At 41.8% G+C, this 20,936-nt stretch overlaps 1 protein-coding gene across 11 annotated transcripts in view; it reads left to right on the top strand.

The window, feature by feature from the left end:
* LOC135224515 (E3 ubiquitin-protein ligase MYCBP2-like) overlaps window positions 1-20,936 on the top strand; it is a 1,655,355-nt gene that overhangs the window by 793,922 nt on the left and 840,497 nt on the right. For all 11 annotated transcript variants that reach the window (XM_064263565.1, XM_064263560.1, XM_064263570.1 and 8 more), the window contains one exon: window positions 15,362-15,489. In XM_064263565.1, coding sequence (XP_064119635.1) covers window positions 15,362-15,489 — 128 coding nt within the window. The remainder of the gene's footprint in view (window positions 1-15,361; window positions 15,490-20,936) is intronic.

Genomic DNA, 20,936 nt, shown 5'->3' with positions numbered 1-20,936 from the left:
TGTCCATATCAGTACCCCTTCAGTTTCCTCCTCCGGGAATCACTATCCACACAGACGCTTCACTAAGCGGCTGGGGAGGATATTCTCAGTTCAAGAAGTTCAGGGAACATGGTCACCTCAGTTCCGCCAGCTTCACATAAATGTATTGGAAGCAATGGCAGTGTTCCTGACTCTGAATGAGGTTACGTCCGCCAAAGAACTCTCACATAAAGTTAGTTCTGGAACAGGCGCATTGGTAGTCCATTGTATAAACAGGGGAGGCTCCAAGTCAAGACACCTGAATCATGTCATGGTAGCCATCTTTTCTCTGGCGGACAAGTTCAGTTGGCACCTTTCCTCCACCCATCTGGCCGGAGTGAGAAACGTCATAGCAGATGCTCTATCCCGTTCAGTTCCTCTGGAATCGGAATGGTCACTGGACAACAGTTCGTTCCAATGGATTCTCCGGAAGTACCAGGCCTGCAAGTAGATCTGTTTGCATCTCAAACGAACCACAAACTTCCCTGTTATGTGGCTCCCAACCTGGATCCTCTGGCCTATGCCACGGACGCCCTGTCCATAGATTGGAACAACTGGGAGAAGATTTATGTCTTTCCTCCGGTGAATCTTCTCCTGAAAGTACTGAACAAACTCAGGACGTTCAAGGGTCAAGTAGCTCTAGTAGCCCCAGACTGGCCGAAGAGCAACTGGTACCCCTTGATTCTGGAATTGGTCTTCGTCCTCTTCGAATTCCCAATCCCAGGCTCTCCCAGTCAGTACAAATGAAGACTGTGTTCGCTTCCTCAGGAATTCTCAAAAACCCTAACTTTATGGACTTCATGAAGTTGTGGCCAAGAGAGATGCAAATATCGATCCACGAAATATTCTTTTCCTGGAATCAGATAAAAGAGATTCAACTTTAAGGCAGTATGATGCTGCAGTTAAAAAGTTGGCATCCTTCCTGAGAGAAGCGGACATTAAAATCATGACAATCAATTCAGCTATATCCTTTTTCAGATCCTTATTTGAAAAAGGGTTAGCAGCTAGTACCATTACGACAAACAAGTCAGCCTTGAAGAAGATTTTTCAACTGGGTTTTAAACATAAGAAACTTTAACAGATTCTTACTTTTCGTCTATTCCCAAGGCTTGTGCTAGACTTAGACCTTCAGTAAGGCCTACGTCAGTGTCACAGTTTTTAAATGATGTTCTAAAACTGGCTTCAGATACAAATAATACGACATGTTCATTTATAATGCTCCTAAGAAAAACATTATTTTTATTAAGCTTGGCTTCAGGAGCTAGAATTTCAGAACTGTCGGCGTTATCCAGAGATGCGAATCACGTAGAATTTTCTTCCTTCAGGAGAAGTTCTGCTTTCTCCGGATCGCAGCTTTTTTAGCAAAGAATGAGGATCCTTTGTTGAGGTGGGAACCTTGGAAGGTTATACCCCTTCCTCAAGATCTTTCTCTTTGTCCAGTAACGACCTTACGAGCCTTTCTGTCCAGGAAATCCTCATCCTCTTCGGGTCCTCTCTTTAGAAGAGTAAAAGGTGGTACTTTATCAATTAAAGGTATAAGGCAACAGATCCTATACTTTATTAAGCAAGCTAACCCTGAATCCTTCCCCAAGGTTCCGATGTCAGGGTGCAGGTAGCCCACCTCAATCAACCTACGACTTTCGACACTGAATTTTGATGCTTTTGAAGTTATACTGGATGGAAATCACCGACAGTATTTGAAGCGTCATTACTTAAAGTCTTTGGAATCTCTAAAATTTTCAGCAGCTGCAGCGGGTAACATAGTTTCCCCTGACTCTGCACAGTAGTTCACTTGAAGATCCAGATCTCCTTTCTACCTATCTCAGCCAACAGTTTGTCTAGCCTACCATGTTCATCCACGTTTGTCCTTGAGTCTTAGCTGCTCTGTGTTTATGGTTTAGTGGGGGTCCCTTATTTTTTTGCTAGGGTCACCCACATTGATTGTACATACTGATCTTTAGGATGTGGTTCCCCTTATTTTTCTGCTAGGGTGCCCACATCCCCATTAATAATGGTTATGGTGTGTGTATTATAGATTTATGAATCTTATTTGATGTGTCTTTAGCTTAAGTTTGTTCACACACATCCTTTATTACAATTATTGCTAATGTTTATTAATAATTATTTAATGTGTTTTGAACTATGATTGTAACACATGTGTTTTATTTCAATCCAACATATACTGATGTAAGCCTTTGTATATATAATTAACTATAAGTTACTCTTAAGTATTGTTCTTTATCCAGATTGTACGAATAATTGTATATATATTTTCTTATAATTATAGTATATAGTTGAATTTTAAGTTTTATTGAGACCTTCTTTATTTCAATCTTGTGCTAATTCTCTGGTACAATTTTGCGCAGCGACACGAACTGAGCCCAGAAAAAAGATTTTGACGTAGGAAAAATCTATTTCTGGGCGATTGGTTCATGTCGCCCAGCGAAATCCCACCTCTTCCCAACCCTTCGCTCAAGATTGATTGCTAACTTCAGGATGGCCACCAGAGGTGCGGCAGTCACCTAAGCGTGGGTTGTAGTAGTAGTAGTTGCTGCCCCGTTCTGTGGGTCGGCTCTCTTCCTGTGGGATTTTGCTGTAGGAAATTTCTAATTGACAAGAAGTTCGTGGTAGTGGTCTCACTCGCCCTAGTGTTCATACCGACGCCCTCCTTGTGGGTGAGCGAGTCAGTTATACTGACCTTTTCTTTATTTTGTTTATTCTCTGGTATTTGTTAGATCATTTACCCTAGAAATAATGATTTAAAGGATTATTTCGCTGGGCGACACGAACCAATCGCCCAGAAATAGATTTTTCCTACGTCAAAATCCTTTTTCACTTACAGACCCATTATGTTATGGTAGCTGTTATGTGGTAGCAGTCATCTCCTGACATATCTCAACCATTCCTTACAGTACCTTGATTAGGTACTTGGTGGGAAGACTCACCACCAGAAGCTCCAAAGAACTTGCTGAACTGTGAGCTGTTGGATAACATAGTTAAGGGCACAACGGGAGTTTTGAGGTTTACAAGGGTTCATGAGCTGTTGGATATCTTAGTTAGGGCCACAATGTGAGTCGAGGTTTACAAGGGTTCATGACAAAGGCTGGGCCATGTAAGTAAAAGTTTGGGTTGTACTCCACCTGTATAATGTGCAACAATGAAAAACTGTTTACTGTACAGTCTAACCTCTTAAATCTGGCTCTGTGGTCTGGAAACTCCCATGATTTGGAACATTTTCTTATTTAAGTTTTTGGATTTTTGGGGATTTTGGATATAACCCTATTCCATAAATACATGTTTATTTCTATTGGAAACATTCGGTGAAACTCAAAAATATATAGCATACAAAAGAACTGCAATTTGAGTACTCACATATTTGCATGTTATCCAAACTTGGTTTAATGTGATCACTATAATTTCGTCCAAAAACATGATTTCATCATACTATATACTTTGTACATGAATAGTGCAAGATGTATTTTCAGTAGATTAAGGCAGGCGCTCTATGTCTTTCTCAGTTTCGGTAGATACCACTGATAATTCATATTATATCTGAGTTAGCATTTAACTAAGAAATGGGCCTAGAAGCAAAAGTTCAATAGGTTAAATGCAAATCTTCATACTTTAAATCAGGCTTCCCAACCTTGTGACATGTCTAATAAATTTCCTATACTAATTAACAACTGTTTTTTTACTGTGTGCAAGACACGGGCATAAATAACAGTGAGTACTGATATAAAAAATAGAATTGAGAAACGGCCACTTGCCAGTGTCAGTTATCATAAAGAAAGCTGCATTTTTAAACCCAGCTTTGATAATTGATGAAAACATACAAATCACCAAAATGTGCTTCATTTAGCAACTAATGGCTGTGGTGATCTTGGTAAAATGTAGTCAGCTGATGATTTTGAGAATATAAATGTCAGAATCCAAATCTGCCTGAAAGTTATGTTCATAAACTATAACATGATGATAGTATGACAATATGTAATGCATAAAATACAATTGCATACAGTACATTAAAAGGTAATTCTTAATACAACTTTTGTTTGAATTTTGCAAATGGATATCTTTCGGTGTAACAACCTTACCCCTGTCAGTAGTCTCTCTCTCTCTCTCTCTCTCTCTCTCTCTCTCTCTCTCTCTCTCTCTCTCTCTCTCTCTCTTTTGACTATACCATTATTTCATTGCTTATGGCATAGTAATAAATACTTCAAATATCTATGCTTAGAGTGTCAGAATATGTTATAAGGATGAAAAATAAGAACAGTGTAACTTCACTCCTGGAGGGCTTCAGGGTGAGGCAGAACTTGATCTTCTGCCACCAAAGGTAACTTGTGTACATGCCCCTGATTTAATGAGGCATGCCTTAGATAATATTTGACAAAAGGAGAGGTAGGTGGTGTATTTATATTGAAAATGGCACTTATATATATACTACCATTGTTAACTTTCAAAAGCAACCAAAATTGCTTTAGCCCTGACCTCACAACCCTTGATGCTTAAAGTATGAATGCATGAGTTAGATGTGTAGGAACAAACTGCCTAGAGTACCCTCTTGTACTATAGGAAGATAGTATTTTTAGTTAATATATGTCTAGTGATGCCAAAGAATAAAAATCCTGAACCACTTATTTTAATTGGTAGAGGTGGTTGTTTTTCTCAAGATATTTGACAGTTCCGTTAGAGCTTAAGAGGGATGCCTTCTTTTGGTAGCTGCGCTAACAGCCTATGAATGCTGAAGTTAATAGTTGCCTTAAGGAGAGTGGAAAGTGTCAGAGTTTTGGCCACAAAACTTGTGACATAGGGTAGGCTAATACTTGACCAGTTCTTGGAGCGGGATATCTAGGTAGACAAGGCTTGGCATTCTCTTAGCTATAGGAATACTGTCATAAGTGTCAACCTCTCTTGTGATATGATTTCAACGATTTGAAAATATCGCTTGAGAGGTATTTGAGAAACAAGGAAATATTCCATACTGGAAGCAGAAACAAGGAAATATTCCATACTGGAAGCAGAAACAAGGAAATATTCCATACTGGAAGCATTAGAATTTTGGAAGTAGCTTTCTTCTCAGAATGTTAGCACTTAGCATATACCCTTGGAAAAGGTCAGATTTGTGCCCTAACCTTCAAAAACTTTAGAGAGAACAGAGCAATGATCTTTTAGACCTTGTACTAAACCAATTACAAAAGAGGTGCCACTAGGTCTGGTAGAGGTTTATTGGTAATGACTTCTCACAAAGACAGCACTTGATGACATTCACACATGTAAGTGTAGGATCTGTAGGTTTTGATTTTAATGACCAAATGTTATGTATGACTGATCCTTGTTGGACGAGTCGGTTACTAGCTTGACTACCGATCTCAGGGTCTGGGTTAGATTCTCCACTGCCAACAAGGAATGAGAGGAATTTATTTCTGGTGATAGAAAAGGGATTTTGACGTAAGGAAAAATCTATTTCTGGGCGATTGGCTCGTGTCGCCAGCGAAATATCCTTTAATCTATTATTTCTAGGGTAAATGTACTAACACATACCAGAGAATAAATAAATAAAGAAAAAGGTCAGTATAACTGACTCGCTCACCCTCCAAGAGGGTGTCGGTATGAACACTATGGCGAGTGAGACCACTACCACGAGCCAAATGCCAAAAGAATTCTCCCACTACAAAATCCCCCAAGAGGAGAGCCGACCCACAGAGTGGGCAGCACTTACTACTACTACTCCATCCCATGCTGCCGACTGCTGCGCCTCTGGTGGCCATCCTGAAGTTAGCAGACAATCTTGGCGATGGGATGGGTAGGGCGGGATTTCGCTGGCGACACGAGCCAATCGCCCAGAAATAGATTTTTCCTTACGTCAAAAATCCCTTTTCTGGGCTCAGCTCGTGTCGCTGCGCGAAATCGTACCAGAGAAATAGCACAAGATTGTAAACAAATCAACAAAATAAAAAAGAGGTCTCAAATAAAAGATAAAATAAAAGTAAAAGAATATAATTGCTAATAAAGATACATATACACAGTGATACAAAACATATTGCTTAAATTACACTTAATTCTAATAATATTTCTTAACTTAAGGTAATTTACAATATATAAACCAAGGGGTAATATGGCATATATGTACCAAAATGGTATCTGTGTAAAGCTATGTATCAAAAACTCTAGAGCAATTAACATAATAAGTTGAATAAAACAAACTCAACAATAATAATATATAAAGGAATGTATATGACTTAATATACAAAACCCGTAACCATTACAATAAGATGTATCCCCTAGCATAAAATAAGGGGATGAACATCCGACGAGAATCAATATCCATCATCAATTGTGAGTGTCCCTAGCAAAAAAAATAAGGGACACCCACCACATCATCATAAAAGCAGCTAAGACACAAGGTGACCGTAAATGAACAAGGCAGGAATAGACGAACTGTTGGGTGAGGCAGGTAGAAAGGAGGACTGGATCTTCTACTAAAGATTTAGTTAGAGTCAGGGAAACTATGTTCCCCGCTGCAACTGCTGAAAAAATTTCAGAGCTTCCAAGGACTTTAAGTAATGACGTTTGAATACTGTCGGCGATTTCCATCCCAGTATACTTTTTTCAACTCATCGAAGTTCATATGTTGGAAATAGTTAATTGAGGTGGCTACTGCCCTGACATCATGTGCTTTTGGGAAAGAGTCAGGATTGGCTTGTTTAATGAAGTACAGGATCTGTTGCCTGATGCCTTTAATAGATAAAGTGCCACCTTCTTTTTCTCTCTTAAAGAGAGGACCCGATGAGGATGAGGAGGTCCTAGATAGAAAGGCTCGTAAGGTTGAAACTGGGCAAAGAGATACATCTTGTGGAAGGGGTAGTACCTTCCATGGTTCCCACCTCATCAAAGGATCTTCATTCTTAGCTATAAAGCTACGTTCCGGAGAAAGTAGCATTTCCCCTGTGGGAAGGAACTGAATATGATCCGGATCTCTGGATAAAGCCGACAGTTCTGAAATTCTAGCTCCTGAGGCCAAGCTTAATAAAAATAGGGTTTTTCTTAAGAGCATTATAAACGAGCATGTGTCATTATTGGTTTCTGAAGCCAGCTTTAGAACATCGTTTAAGAACCATGATACTGACGTAGGCCTTACAGAAGGTCTAAGTCTAGCACACGCCTTGGGAATAGACGAGAAGTAGGAATCTGTCAAGTCTATGTTGAACCCAAATTGAAAAATCTTTTTCAAGGCTGATTTGTTTGTCGTAATTGTGCTAGCTGCTAAGCCTTTTTCAAATAAGGATCTGAAAAGGATATAGCTGAATTGATTGTCATGATCCTAATATCTGATTCTTTCAGGAAGGTTGCTAACTTTTTGACAGCAGCATCATACTGTCTCAAAGTTGAATCTCTTTTATCGGATTCCAAGAAGAGAATATTCTGAGGGTCAATGTTCGCATCCCTTTTCGCTGCAAACTTCATGAAATCCATAAAGTTAGGGTTTTGAGAATCCCTGATGGGAAGGCGAATACCAGTCTTCCGTTTGTTTACTGACTGGGTAGAAGCCTGGGATTGGGGATCCGAAGAGGGCGAAGACCCAGTTCCAGAATGAGAGGGGGTACCAATTGCTCTTCGGCCAGTCTGGGCTACTAGAGCCACTTGACCCTTGAATGTCCTGAGTTTGTTTAACACTTTCATGAGAAGATTCACTGGAGGAAAGACATAAATCTTCTCCAGTTGTTCCAGTCTAGAGCAGGGCGTCCCGTGCATAGGCCAGAGGGTCCAGGTTGGGGGCCACATAACACGGAAGTTTGTGGTTCGCTTGAGATGCAAAGAGATCCAACCTGTAGACCTGGAACTCTCTGAAGAATCCATTGGAACGAACTGTTGTCCAGTGACCATTCCGACTCTAGAGGTACTGATCGGGATAGAGCATCTGCTATGACGTTTCTCACTCCAGCTATATGAGTGGAGGAGAGATGCCAACTGAACTTGTCCGCCAGGGAGAAGATGGCTACCATGACATGATTTAGATGACGTGACTTGGAGCCTCCTCTGTTTACACAATGTACTACCACTGCGCTGTCCAGGACTAGCTTTATGTGGGAGTACTTTGGTGGCGGGCCGTAACCTTTTTAGAGTCAAGAACACTGCCATTGCTTCCAGTACGTTTATATGGAACTGACGGAACTGACCATGTTCCTTGAACCTTCTTGAACTGGGAATATCCTCCCCAACCGCTTAATGAAGCGTCTGTGTGGATGGTGATCCCTGGTGGAGGAAACTGAAGGGGCACTGACACCGACAAGTTCTTGACTTTCGCCCACGGCCGGAGTCGATTCTTAGAATCAGAGGGACTGAGGATAATTGTCCCTGGACCTGACATTTGCTCGTGAGCGCCAGATTCTGGTTAGGTCTTTCAGTTTGGCTTTCATTAGGATGTTCGTCACTGATGCAAACTGGAGAGAACCCAGGATCCTTTCCTGAGATCTTCTTGAAGCCAGTTTGTGACTCAGAAATTGCTTGACTGACTTCGCTATTTCCTTCCTCTTGGATGATGGAATCGACAGAGTATGGGAGGATAGATTCCATTGAATGCCTAGCCACTGAAAGTTTGACTCTGGAGTGAGTCTTGACTTGGTCCTGTTTATCTTGAAGCCTAGATATTCCAGGAACTGAATCACTTTCAGTGTTGCTTTGTTGCATTCCTCGACTGTTGAAGCCCAGATCAACCAATCGTCGAGATACGCTACTACCATAACCCCTTGCGATCTGAGTTGTTGAACTAATACTTACCGCCAGCTTCGTAAACACCCTGGGTGCTACGTTGAGACCCGAAAGGAACTACCTTGAAGGAGAATGTCTGGTCTCCTATCTTGAAGCCCAGATACGGACGGAAGTGTCTTGCAATAGGGATATGATAGTAGGCGTCTGTAAGATCGATAGAGGTGGTGACGGCCCCACGGGGAAGTAAGGTCCGCACCTGCGAGATCGTGAGCATCTTGAACTTGTCGCAGCGAATGGCTAAGTTTAAGCGGGACAAGTCTAAGATTACCCTTCTTTTTTGTGAGCCTTTCTTTGGCACGCTGAACAAGCGTCCTTGAAATTTTAACCTTTTGACTCTCGCTATAGCTCCTTTCTGAAGGAGATCCTCCGCATACTCCGTCAATTCCTTGGAAGGAAGTTGGCGGAAAGGTCTGGATGGGGGTGGGTTCGCTAACCAGCTCCAACCCAGGCCTTTTGACACAATGCTCTGAGCCCACTTGCTGAAGTTCCACCGGTGGCGAAAGTGAAACAGCCTCCCTCCTACCTGAAATTCCTCATTGGTTCTGGTAGCCTCCTCGGCCTCCCCTGAAATGTTTTCCCCTATTGAAGGGACCTCCCGATCCTCTCCCGCGAAAGGATCGCTTACCTCTGCCTCCCTTACCCGAGCGGTCATACTTCTGTGAAGCTTGACCCTCGAAGACCTGGTTGTAGGCTGGAGAGAGGGCGTAAGAGGTGGAGGGCTGAGGCTGAGGGGAGATAACGTAAATCGGCTGCGATTGAGCCTTTGAGGTGGAAGGTTGGGCTGTTTGCACCAAGGGAACAGCCGGAACTTGCTGAGAAAAGCGTGGTTGCTTCTGGTAGGGCTGGAAACGTCTAAGGTTTCCTTTGAGCCTTACCCTTACCGACTTGGTCCTGTCGTCTCTTGGCCGTAACGACCCCAACGGTCTTTAAGGCTCTGGTTCAAATCTCGTAGCCTCTGACTGAACCTCCTTCACCATCGCTTCTGGGAAGAGGTCTGCTCCCCAGATGCTTGACGCAAGCAACTTATTCGGCTCGTGCCGAATAGTTGCTTCTTGTAGGACATGTTCCTACAATTCGTCCTAGCAGTGGCAAACTCAAACATATCGGACTGCACCGTTTGAGTCAAAGATTTGGTAAGAAGCTTGAAGAGCTTGGTTCCGACCCATAGGCAATGGTAGCCACCTCGGTCATAGCCATGGAATTAATGGACCTGGCTAACCGCGATTTGGCATCGAATTCTGCCTGAATAAGGCTATCTGGAAGCCTAGGTAGCTTCTCACCAAACTGCTCCATAGCACCAGTCTGGTTTGAGTTTGCCCAGCTGAGAAGGTGTTAGGTAAGTCTTCCCACAATTCACCGGCTGAAGGAAGTAAAGGAGATGTAGGATCTGCTTCCTTCAGTTGAGGCATGGAATCCCCTTCTGGGCTGCTGGAATAGTAGTTGTCGCGATCTTTGTCAGGAAAGGGAGCGGGGTACTCTCTTCCATCGTAAAGATCGTAAACGGACTCTTGAAAGGTTGGATTTTCGTATTGGAACAATCCATGTCCTCTAGACACCTGAGCCATTCTCTCTGAGCCTGGTCACGTGAATAGAGGACTGTCTCCTTTGGTACTTTATCATCCCGAGTCATGGCTGAGGCGGTGAGCCTGGCGTAGCCGATGAACGGAGGCTGAAGGTCTTCCGGGTAGAACTCGAAGTCCTCAATCCTCCGAGTTCCACATTCCGGGATAGAGATGAGCCCGTCTTGGAAGGGGGCGTATGACGCTACTTCTCGAAGGGTTGTTCAATGAGAACGGAGGTAGAGAGTCATACGGGGGAAGTTGGGCTCCACCTGTGCTGAAAGGTGGAGGAGAGGCTAGAGGAGCTTGGCTCAGTCCGGCTATAATGTTGTCCTGAGAGGTAATCCTATCAGACAACCGAGAGAACATTTGTTCCATGCTATTTTTCAGAGACCCAACCAGATCGCCCACCTGTTGTAACAGACCAGCGTTGGCGTCCAAAGCCGGAGCTGCTGCGGAGGTGGAAGGGTGGCCCTGAACTGGAACCAAGGGTAGCGGAACTAACGACTCCGCTGGAGTGTGAGATCTCTCCCTGGAGGATCTACTCCTCGAGGACTTAGAGCCGGACCCAGAAGCTTTAGATCTCTCTGCTCCGGGATTCCTAGCCGGAGACTTACGAGAAGAGAATGACGCCGAAGCCGTCTTCTTAGACGACGACGACGTCTTCGTCAAGGTTTTCACTGCTTGACCCTTGACCTTGGGTCTAACTGAAGCGTCAGGAGAAGTATATAACTCATTACCCGTAAAGCCTTGGAAGGATGGAGAGGTTGCAGGAGTAGAAGAACCAGTAGCACCCAAGGGTATCCCTTGGGTGTCCAACTTACCTACCTCGACCAACAGGTCGTCTACACCTACCATAGGTTTTCCACATTGATATCAAGGCGTCGCGACTTCCGAGGAGATGTCCTGGCCTTGGTCTGTCAACGAGGCAGCCAGCTGTTGCTGGATGAAAGCGATAGTCGGGGGGGGCCGCATCTGCTGGGTTCGACGTAGCCTGTCGCCTTGCCTCCGGGGAAGATTAGTACCGCCAACCTCTTCTCAAGGATGTAGGGCATACCCTTGGCGGCGTTCTTCCCGAAACCGCCGACCCAGGCCCGCAGGGTTGCCAGTGCGGTATCCCTCACAGCCGGAGCCTGGAAGAGAGGGTATTGATTAGATTTAAGAATAACTTAAAACTAAAACTAACTTAAAGCGTAACTTAAAATTATAGGGGCTATAAGACCCCTGAATCTTACTTAAGTTAGAGTGATTAAAGTAAAAACTTAAGCACTATAAAAAAATGAGGACCAGTTAACGGAGTTGGAATACTTACCCCGTCTAAGAGCTGGCTCACCAGATCGTAACAAATGGTACACGTCTCATGGTACCAGACCTGGATGTCCCCGTGCGGAGTCGCGCATGGAGCATGGGACCGGCAAACTTCGTGTCCACATGGGTCCTGAAGTGTGGCGGCGCATCCCGGATGCTCACAGCTTGGTTGGGTCTGTAAGTGAAAAGACACATGAGTATCTTAAAGACTATCACTTACAGGCTAAAGGACAGAAGAACTCCGTTGCATGCCGGAGCTCGGAAAAAATTTGGGCATAACCCCTCCCTTAATCGCCTGAATAGGCTATAACCCGGAGGATCGGTGAGACAGGAAGGGAGGGGGGATGGTTTAAGGTACTTAAGATAAACTTAATAGTTTAACATAATAGATCTTAAACCTAAAAACTCGAACGTACCGGACTAAGTCCAGTGCGTGGCGGAGTGTTGTAACTCAGCGAGACGGAGTGGTTAGAAGGGACCGACTGTATGTTCCGGTCCACCCTGCAGGTTGGACTAGCACCTTTCCGCTGGATGCCAGGTCTCCGGTGGTAAAGGAGCCCTAGTAAGGTGGGAAAGAGCAAGAGGACATACAGACTCGGCTAGCAACGGAGCGACGCGACGGGGTAGCAACGGAGCGACGGGGTAGCAACGGAGGGGGGAAAGGCCAGTCCCCCCCCACCTTACCATCCAGGCCGGGACCGAGAAGCCGGGAGAGGTCGGGTCCAGTCTGGGTCTGTCCCGTCCCTCTACTCCCTCCGCCTGGGGGGAGGAGAGGAGGGCAGGCTCGGGTATGTGGAGCGAGCATGCAGACCGACCCACCCCCCCGACTCTATAGAAGAGTGCGGGAGGGGGGGAAGGTGACTGGACAGGCGTCTGGCTTGCCTCGTGATCACGTAGTGACCACGGGGCGATAAGAAACAAACAACTAAGCCTAGAAACATAACCAACTGATCAGAGAGATGCTATCGGGAAGCAACCGAAACTGAATAGCGGTAGCATATAGGCCCAAGGGCCTATGACCTAGGCTAAGCAAGCCAGACGCCTAGCTAACCTAACAAATAACATATAATTCAAATGAATAATAAAAATGAAAGAAAGAAAACAATATAGTAGGAGAAAAAATCCAGGAGTGTACGACTAACTCGAAGGCAAGTCTACCACTCAAAGCTAGCCGAGGCCGATACTAAGAGCCGTGGCTAGGGTCTGGATGGAAGGAGCCTACATAAGGTAAAAGACATGCATGCATGACAAAACCGTGTAGACCGTACCCTAAACAAAGCGGATAATTAAAATAGAGCGTACTTAAGTAAGGGGATGTTCTGGGTATGGGCGACCAAGAACGAACCCACCACGAGGCATAAACCCATGCTTGCCATGGCTTCCGACCTAGAGTTTTTCGTATTTATACCTAAAAAACGGCAAATACGGGCTCAGGGCCGGAAAAAACCAAATAGCAATAAACACTGAGTACTTAACTTAGCTGCTGCGATGGCTGCACGCTCCATGGTAAATAAATCCAAAGGAAAGGGCACAAAAAACACCGAGTAAAAAATGGCACGTCTGAATTGGGTGCGCTAACTGAAAAGGATGGCCACCAGAGGCGCAGCAGTCGGCAGCATGGGATGGAGTAGTAGTAGTAAGTGCTGCCCACTCTGTGGGTCGGCTCTCCTCTTGGGGGATTTTGTAGTGGGAGAATTCTTTTGGCATTTGGCTCGTGGTAGTGGTCTCACTCGCCATAGTGTTCATACCGACACCCTCTTGGAGGGTGAGCGAGTCAGTTATACTGACCTTTTTCTTTATTTATTTATTCTCTGGTATGTGTTAGTACATTTACCCTAGAAATAATAGATTAAAGGATATTTCGCGCAGCGACACGAGCTGAGCCCAGAAATTAATTTCTCGATGTGGTTCAGATCCTGCAATAAGCTGTAGGTCCCGTTGCTAAGTAACCAATTTGTTCCTAGCCATGGAAAAATATCTAATTCTTTGGGCCAGCCCTAGGAGAGCTGTTAATCAGCTTAGTGGTCTTGTGAAACTAAGATATACTCCTCTAATGTAGGATCCTTGGGCAATCTACTAGAAGTTTGGGATTGATACTGCTTGCCACCAAAATTGAGCAGTCATTGTCTTAATAATGTTACAAAATTCTTTAGTTTCCTCAGAACTGATTCTAGTGTGGTAGTTTCGCAATTCCTTGGGTCACTTGCAGCAGTGGAAAATTTACAAAAATAAGTTATAGCTTGCAAAATGTAGTTTCATTGAATTTTATTTGTGACATAGTTTGTCTTTTGACATTAAATTATATTTATAAACATTATCTTTCACCTGCTTTTCAGTTTTGTTTTTACAGATTCCTTTTCATAGTTAACAGTTGCATTTTCATAAATCTTACAAGTATTAATTCAATCTAAGCAGTCATTTTCCATTATAACGTATTCCAGTTTCTAGTTATAGATTTCACATTAAAAAGCTTTTGAATGATTTTGTTTTACTCTTCACAACAATTCTATTGTTCTAATTATCAGTTCTAAATATATCAGTGATAATTTACCTACAAATGTTGCACAGACTTGCTCTCCTCTATTCAGCAAAAATGTGGCACTGATGATGATTATATTGGACGGTATATGATGGGAAGATCATATTGCAAATGAGGATGGGGGAAAAGATACAGTATCAAGAGGCTGTGCAAAAAAGATGGAAATCTCAGACTAAGCCTATTTCAACATGTGAAGGGAAGCAACTAAGACCTGAAGGATGACCCAGGAAGTCATGGGGAAAGGTGATGCTGTAAATGTAAGCCTAGACCTGATGGGAGTTCAGGGAGAATAAGCTTGATGCAAAGTGGAAAACTAATTATCATCTAACCCCTTAAGAGGGAAATTTTATATAAAAACATTTATGATGGTGGAAGTTGGATGTTATAATGAGGTAGGCATGAAATAGAGACACTAGTGATTCAATGACTGCCACTGTTGACTGAACAACTGTCGGGTAAAAAATTAGTTCTCACTAATAGAGGCAATTTAAGAGACTTCTAGGGAGTGTCTGATGCTATCACACAAGGGTTACTATTAAGTAATGGATGTTTATGTTGAAAAAATATATAATCCAATTTTGAGACCAATTACTATTTTTATGTACCGGTAAAGTAATTAACAATGATAAGATTGGTACAAAAGTAATACACATGGTTTTCTTTCAAAATTAGTCAAATGAATTTTGAAAATGAAAGAGTAAATTAGTTGTTCTCATTAAGGACCCGTTATCTCACATTTTCTTAAAATTTTATTAAAATAGATAAATGAACTATTATTTAAGTGGTTTGTTTTACTTTGTATTGTGTTTTTTACAATAAATTCTCAAAATTATGTGAAAATAAAGTACCAAACGGATATTGAATTTTCTCTTACAAAATTTGGCTTCACACAGTTTTCCATATCTTAATCTCTTTTCCCATATATTTTTTTTTCTAAAAGAAGGAAAAATGTGTCCGGATGTTTACTAAATCACCAATGAAGTCCAGAAACTTTGAGGATTTAAGAACATTTATTGAGTGATGTGTTATCAAAGTTTATACTACTGTTTCTTTAAATTACATGGAAATGTACACAGTCGTAAGTTGTGAATTCCATTTGAGCAAATGAAAATATCTTTTGATGAGTTATAGTGATTTAAGTTTTTAGCTAATTTATTCACATTTTTCAAAGGTCACGGTGGAGGATGGGGATATTCAGGTCACTCTATTGAGGCCATCAGGTTCATGTGTGACACAGATGTGTTAGTAGGAGGTTTTGGCCTTTTTGGAGGACGTGGGGAGTACATGGGAAAAATTAAGGTAAGAATATTCTGGCTAATGTGTTATTGAATCAACTTAAGTTTTCTTATTTTCAGTAAAAAATTGATTAAAGAACCTCATTTAATTGTATACCATATCATTGTAAGATTTTGCATGTAATCATGTGCTTATCAGCTGCGTTATTGAGTAGTTCCTCGTTGGATGAGTGGTTTTCACGCTTGGCTACCAAACCGGTGGTCTGAAGTTTGATTCTTGGCACAACCAACATGGAATCAGAGGAATTTATTTCTGGTGATAGAAATTCATTTCTCGGTATAGTGCTGGTTGGATCCCACAATAAGCTGTAGGTCCCATTGCTAGGTAAACAATTGGTTCCTAGCCACTTATAAATATCTAATCTTTCAGGCCATCCCTAGGAGAGCTGTTAATCAGCTCTATGGTCTGGTGAAACTAAGATATACTTTTTATGTGTTATTGATTAATTGTGATTAGTATTTGATAGATTTTTCATAAAACAGTATTTTTTAAATATAATACATAATCAAAACTGCTGCTGGAATCATATTGTCCAAAATCAAGACTTACTGAATTGTATTCATGTTTAATGTATATGAAAGTGCTGTAATAAATATGCACAATTCTCTAGATTTGTAACATATGCACAATATGTATTCCTTTTCATAGCTTGTAAATGCAAAACTGGAATTATTTCTAGTACCTTTATGCATGTATATAAACTGCCACATACCATAAGTGCTACCATAGCTGTTTCATTGTTTTCTTATACTGCATTGTAGTGCTTTTCAGCTTTTCATGAAGTGTGAAAAAATATATTTTTTGTAAATCCATCTAAGTAAATGTAAAATTGCTCATCGATAAGTGTATACGTACTAATGCAATTATCCACAGTGTTGTATGACAGCATAATCAAAGTAGTACCACAAGTTTCCTAAGATATTGGGGAAATAACTTGATAAAGATGGAAACTGTTCGGTTTACCTTTGTGCTTTTTTATTTGGGATGAAGCTAAGGTTACCAACCAAGTAATTGTTGGTGCCTTGATATTCACTACCTCTGTTGAAAGATTGTACTTTATCGCAAGTTGTAATGTAGCTTTGTATATTTTCCTTATTTACATGAAGTGGAAATGTGTATTGTGTGAAAGAAAGATATTGTTTTGTTGTATTTGTATTTAGGTGTGAAAAGCATTATGTTTGGTTACTTTAGGTATATTAGATTGTAAGTATATGTGTAATAGTGCTTAAGTATCGGTTGTCGGTTGTTCATGTGTTTGACATGTGTTTCGTGTTTGTTGTTGCTGTATTGTGTGGCTAAGTATGAAGTATAGGGATAACAAGAGAGTTAGGTAGTTTTTTGACGGGATTGTTGTTGAGTATGTATGGGGTAATGATGATTGTAGGGAATGTGCTGTATGAGTGTGTGAAAGCCAGGATTGTGGAACAGGCAAAGAGGATAAAGAGTAGCTTTAGATATAGGAGAAAACATGATTTTGAAGTGGCAAGAATGAATGTTGTAAGTCATTGTCAATGTATGTGTGCAGGTGGAAACATTAGCTAGGAAAAAGTTTGGGGACAAAGGGATAAATTAGTGTAAGGAGTTAGTGCGGAAGTTATTGGCGACTGTACCAGAGAGTGTGTATGAGTTAATGAATTTAAAGCGTAAGGAGAAAATGCGATGGACGAATGAAAGGTTAACGTGGAACGACATTTTAGAAATAGTAGTGAGCCTTATAGGTGTATGAAAGAGAGTAGTGTTATAGATGTGGAAAGCAATGACACAAGAAGAATGAGTGTTGGTGGGCGTTGGGAGCATGTTTCAGGTGTGGGCAGACAGGTCATATATTGAGTGAATGCAAGAAAGGTAAGGATGTTAGGTGTTACAGGTGTGTGCAGGTAGGGCATATAGCGAGTGGATGTCGGGGTACCCGTGTGAACGAAGTTTGTGTTAATTTTGTAAAGAATGGGCATTATGCTAGGATGTGTAAGGAACTGCATGCAAAAAGTGTTGAATGTGGAATGGAAGGTCATGTAGCGAGTGTGTGTAGGCAAAGAGGATGAATCAGGCTGGAAATTTGGGAAATGAGGTATAAAGGGGATTCAGTTGGGTGGGTCCTCTGGCGTGTGTGAAGGATTGTTGCATGAAAAAGGGTTTGGGGATAGAACTCATGAATGTATGAGTGTAAAAGTTAGGCGCAAAGGGGTATGTTTGGTTACTTTAATTGATACCAGGTGCAGTGTCAATGTTCTTTTTAAGAATGGATGTGACAAGTTGTGGAGTGAGTTTGAAATAGGAAATGTAAAGGGGAAGCACAAGGAATGGGAAATTTAGGTATGCCTATGGTGGGAGTGTTGCGTGAAAATATAGAGATTGAAGGGGTAGTGATGGATGAAAGTGACTTATGTGATCAAGGGAATGAGTGATAAGTATGATATGTTGTTAGGGTACAGGTTCTTGAAGAATGTAGAGAAAGGGAATGGAAGGAAGAAGCATGAACAGCATGATAAGGGTGTTAGTTTTAAGGTGCAAATGGTTGATAAAGCATGTAGTACTTTGAGGGAATGAATGATACTTGTAGTGTATGTTGGTTTGAATCAACAGGGATAAGTGAGACTTCAATGGGAAGGAAACCAAGTAGCAAGGAGGTAATTGAGAGTATGGATAAATCTTTGCAAGAGTTTGACAGAAGTATGGATGAACCGAGTGGTGTGGTAGCAGAAATAGGGGAGATATTGATGAAGTAGTGAATGAGATTTGGGAGGATAGTAGTGAGGGAGATAATGGGAATTTGAATGAAAGTGGTTTAGAAGTGAATGGCAATGTAACTGAGAGAGTGTATGAGGGTCCTCAAACAAGATCCAGGGGGACTGCATCCGAGCATCCTTGAGTGTTGTGGAAGGCTTCAGGAACCGCAGCCTCCACTCCATCCCCTTTGTCTTGCAAATCAGGCGAAAGGAAGGAACAATGCGGAGGAACCCCATGGGGGAGACAACGAGTGTGAAGAACCTGGTGCCGAGGGATTCGTCAGGGCCGTGACCCTCAGTCGGTACCACACCCCCAAGAACACTCTCCCCGGAGTCTTACATATTGCACGGGTCCAAGAATAACACTAATCACCAAAAGTGCAGGACTGCAATTCCATCCTCTGCAATCTAGCTGTTGCCGAGAAATGAGGATTGATATTCACACTGAACATGTGAATATTACGCTTCTGTCCACCCATGGGCATATGTGCTATGGAGGTGTAGGCTAGAAGCTGGCACAGTAAAATTTGGGGTTTGCATGATTGAAATATGCCAAAATCAATGGCAAACCAAAATAACAATACACTAAAAACAAAAGTAAGGAAAGATCTCACTGTGAAAGTATTGCAAAGAGCTAGTGACAGTCAATCCAAGAGTGATATAAAGATGCGTCATCATCCGATGGCGGCTGAAAGCGAAGTGAATACATGTACATGCGCTTGGGAGTGCAAGGATTCTCCTCCCGAATGGTAGTCAACTACCAGATTACTGCTATAAAAGTCTAGTGGCATTTTCCAGCTTTGCTGAAGATGATTCCTAATGTAAAGGACCAATGGTTTGTACATCGTGTAGGAAGAAATGGTATAGTAGATAAAAAGTGGAGTGCATGTATTACTGTATTTAGCCTTCAGTGTAAAAATTCCTTGGTTATGTTTCTCTCTCTGTACTGTAGATATTCTTTAATAAAACGTGAATTACTATGTCATTAACATAAAAACAAGAAACCAAACAAGCTCTATCCAACTGCATCCCCACCTCCTCTCAGCCATAGAAACTGCTCTGCAGTTCCACCCACCTTTCAAAACAACACCTCTGAGCCTTCCTCGATTCTGCCTTATTGCCCCTCCCAACCAACTGCCTCAAGTCATTCCCCCACCCCCTCACCATGGAATTTTCTCAAGCTTCCCCCACCCCCAGAAACCCTTTCCCAGTCAGTCCGGGAGCCGGCAGTATTACCAACATTTTCTTGAGGCTGCGCAGTATTGGCAACCATTAGAGAGTGGTTTTTTCACATTTTTTTAGATTTATAGATATCATATATCTTTGGGGCCTTGACCCCTGGTGGCATATTTGTGATCTGTGTTAAAACTCGGCTTATGGGAGAAAATAGGACCAATCAGCGTTCAGAATTCACTTGGGGCAATGACGTCATTATCCTAGCATTCACTCTTTCTGTGTGTACGATAATTATACCTAGTAATTTATATTTTCATTATTCTTAAATGACAATTTTATTTGCATGCTACAAGTTTTTTTGACCAGTTTATTTATGAAATACTTGTGTAGTCTAAAAATAATGCATTTATAAAAATCTAGTTTAATAAATAATGAAAATCGATGAAGTATAACACTTTTATATGCAATTTGTATGATTCATGGCACAGCTCTTGAATAGGATATTCTGTTTGTAAACAAACAGATAAATATTATTGTACCATTTTATTTATGGCAACGTGAAAATTTTTAGGCGTTGACATTGAAAGAGTAAATCGCTAGGCTATATCAAATTTTTTTGACAAATTATAGAGACATAGGCTTGCCCTTGAATTATTTATATTCTAATTTAGGCCTACTCAAGACATTGCAACCTTCTTATGGCCATGCAGTAATTGAGGAATCGAAAGATGTGGCAATTTGCCGAAAAAGCCAATACATGTGGTCCCTGGGTTACGACGGGGGTTCCGTTCTTGAGACGCGTCGTAAGCCGAAAATCATCGTAAGCCGGAACATCATCAAAAATCCTAAGAAAACCTTACTTTTAATGCTTTGGGTGCATTGAAAACTATGTAAACTGCATTCTTATGGCATTTTTCATCAAAAAAACCTTCAAATATTGATTATTTCACATTTTTGGCGTCATATTTCATCTCCCAGATGAGCGTTGTAGGCGTCGTAACCCTGGAACATGCGTCATAACCCTGGAAATAACGTCTATTGACAAGCGTCGTAACCTCGGAACGTCGTAAGCCGACACCGTCATAACCCGGGGACTGCCTGTAGTTCTATAATTCCTGGATGAGTAACCACTAACTGCAAAAATCCATACTGTCCCCCCATTTTTTTAACAAAAAACTAACCTAACTTCAGCTAGGCCTAAGCCTATTCTAGCAAAACTGAGTCAGTGAGTAGCATGTCCAGACCCAAGGGACACACAGAGTAAGGTTGTTTTGTTATCCAAAACAGGGTAAAACTTACCTAACAAATCTGTGGCTACTGGTCATTGGATTTCAGAATTCAGGGCACTAGCCTAATGTAAACTAAACACACCTTTATAACCTAATCTTCACGGTCTCAGGCTAACTGTTCACTAAACTAAGATTACTGGTCATTGGATTTCAAAATTCAGGGCAGTAGTTTAGCTTAGCCACACCTTTCTAACCTAATCTTCACAAGCTAACTGGTCACTAACCTAGCCTGTAGCTACTGGTCGTTGATTTTCAAAAT

This window comes from Macrobrachium nipponense, chromosome 12 (genome assembly GCF_015104395.2).
Source record: "Macrobrachium nipponense isolate FS-2020 chromosome 12, ASM1510439v2, whole genome shotgun sequence".
In the NCBI taxonomy this organism is placed as follows: Eukaryota; Metazoa; Arthropoda; class Malacostraca; order Decapoda; family Palaemonidae; genus Macrobrachium; species Macrobrachium nipponense.
Note: the sequence above shows the minus strand (reverse complement) of the source record. Positions and strands in the feature narration are given on the sequence as shown.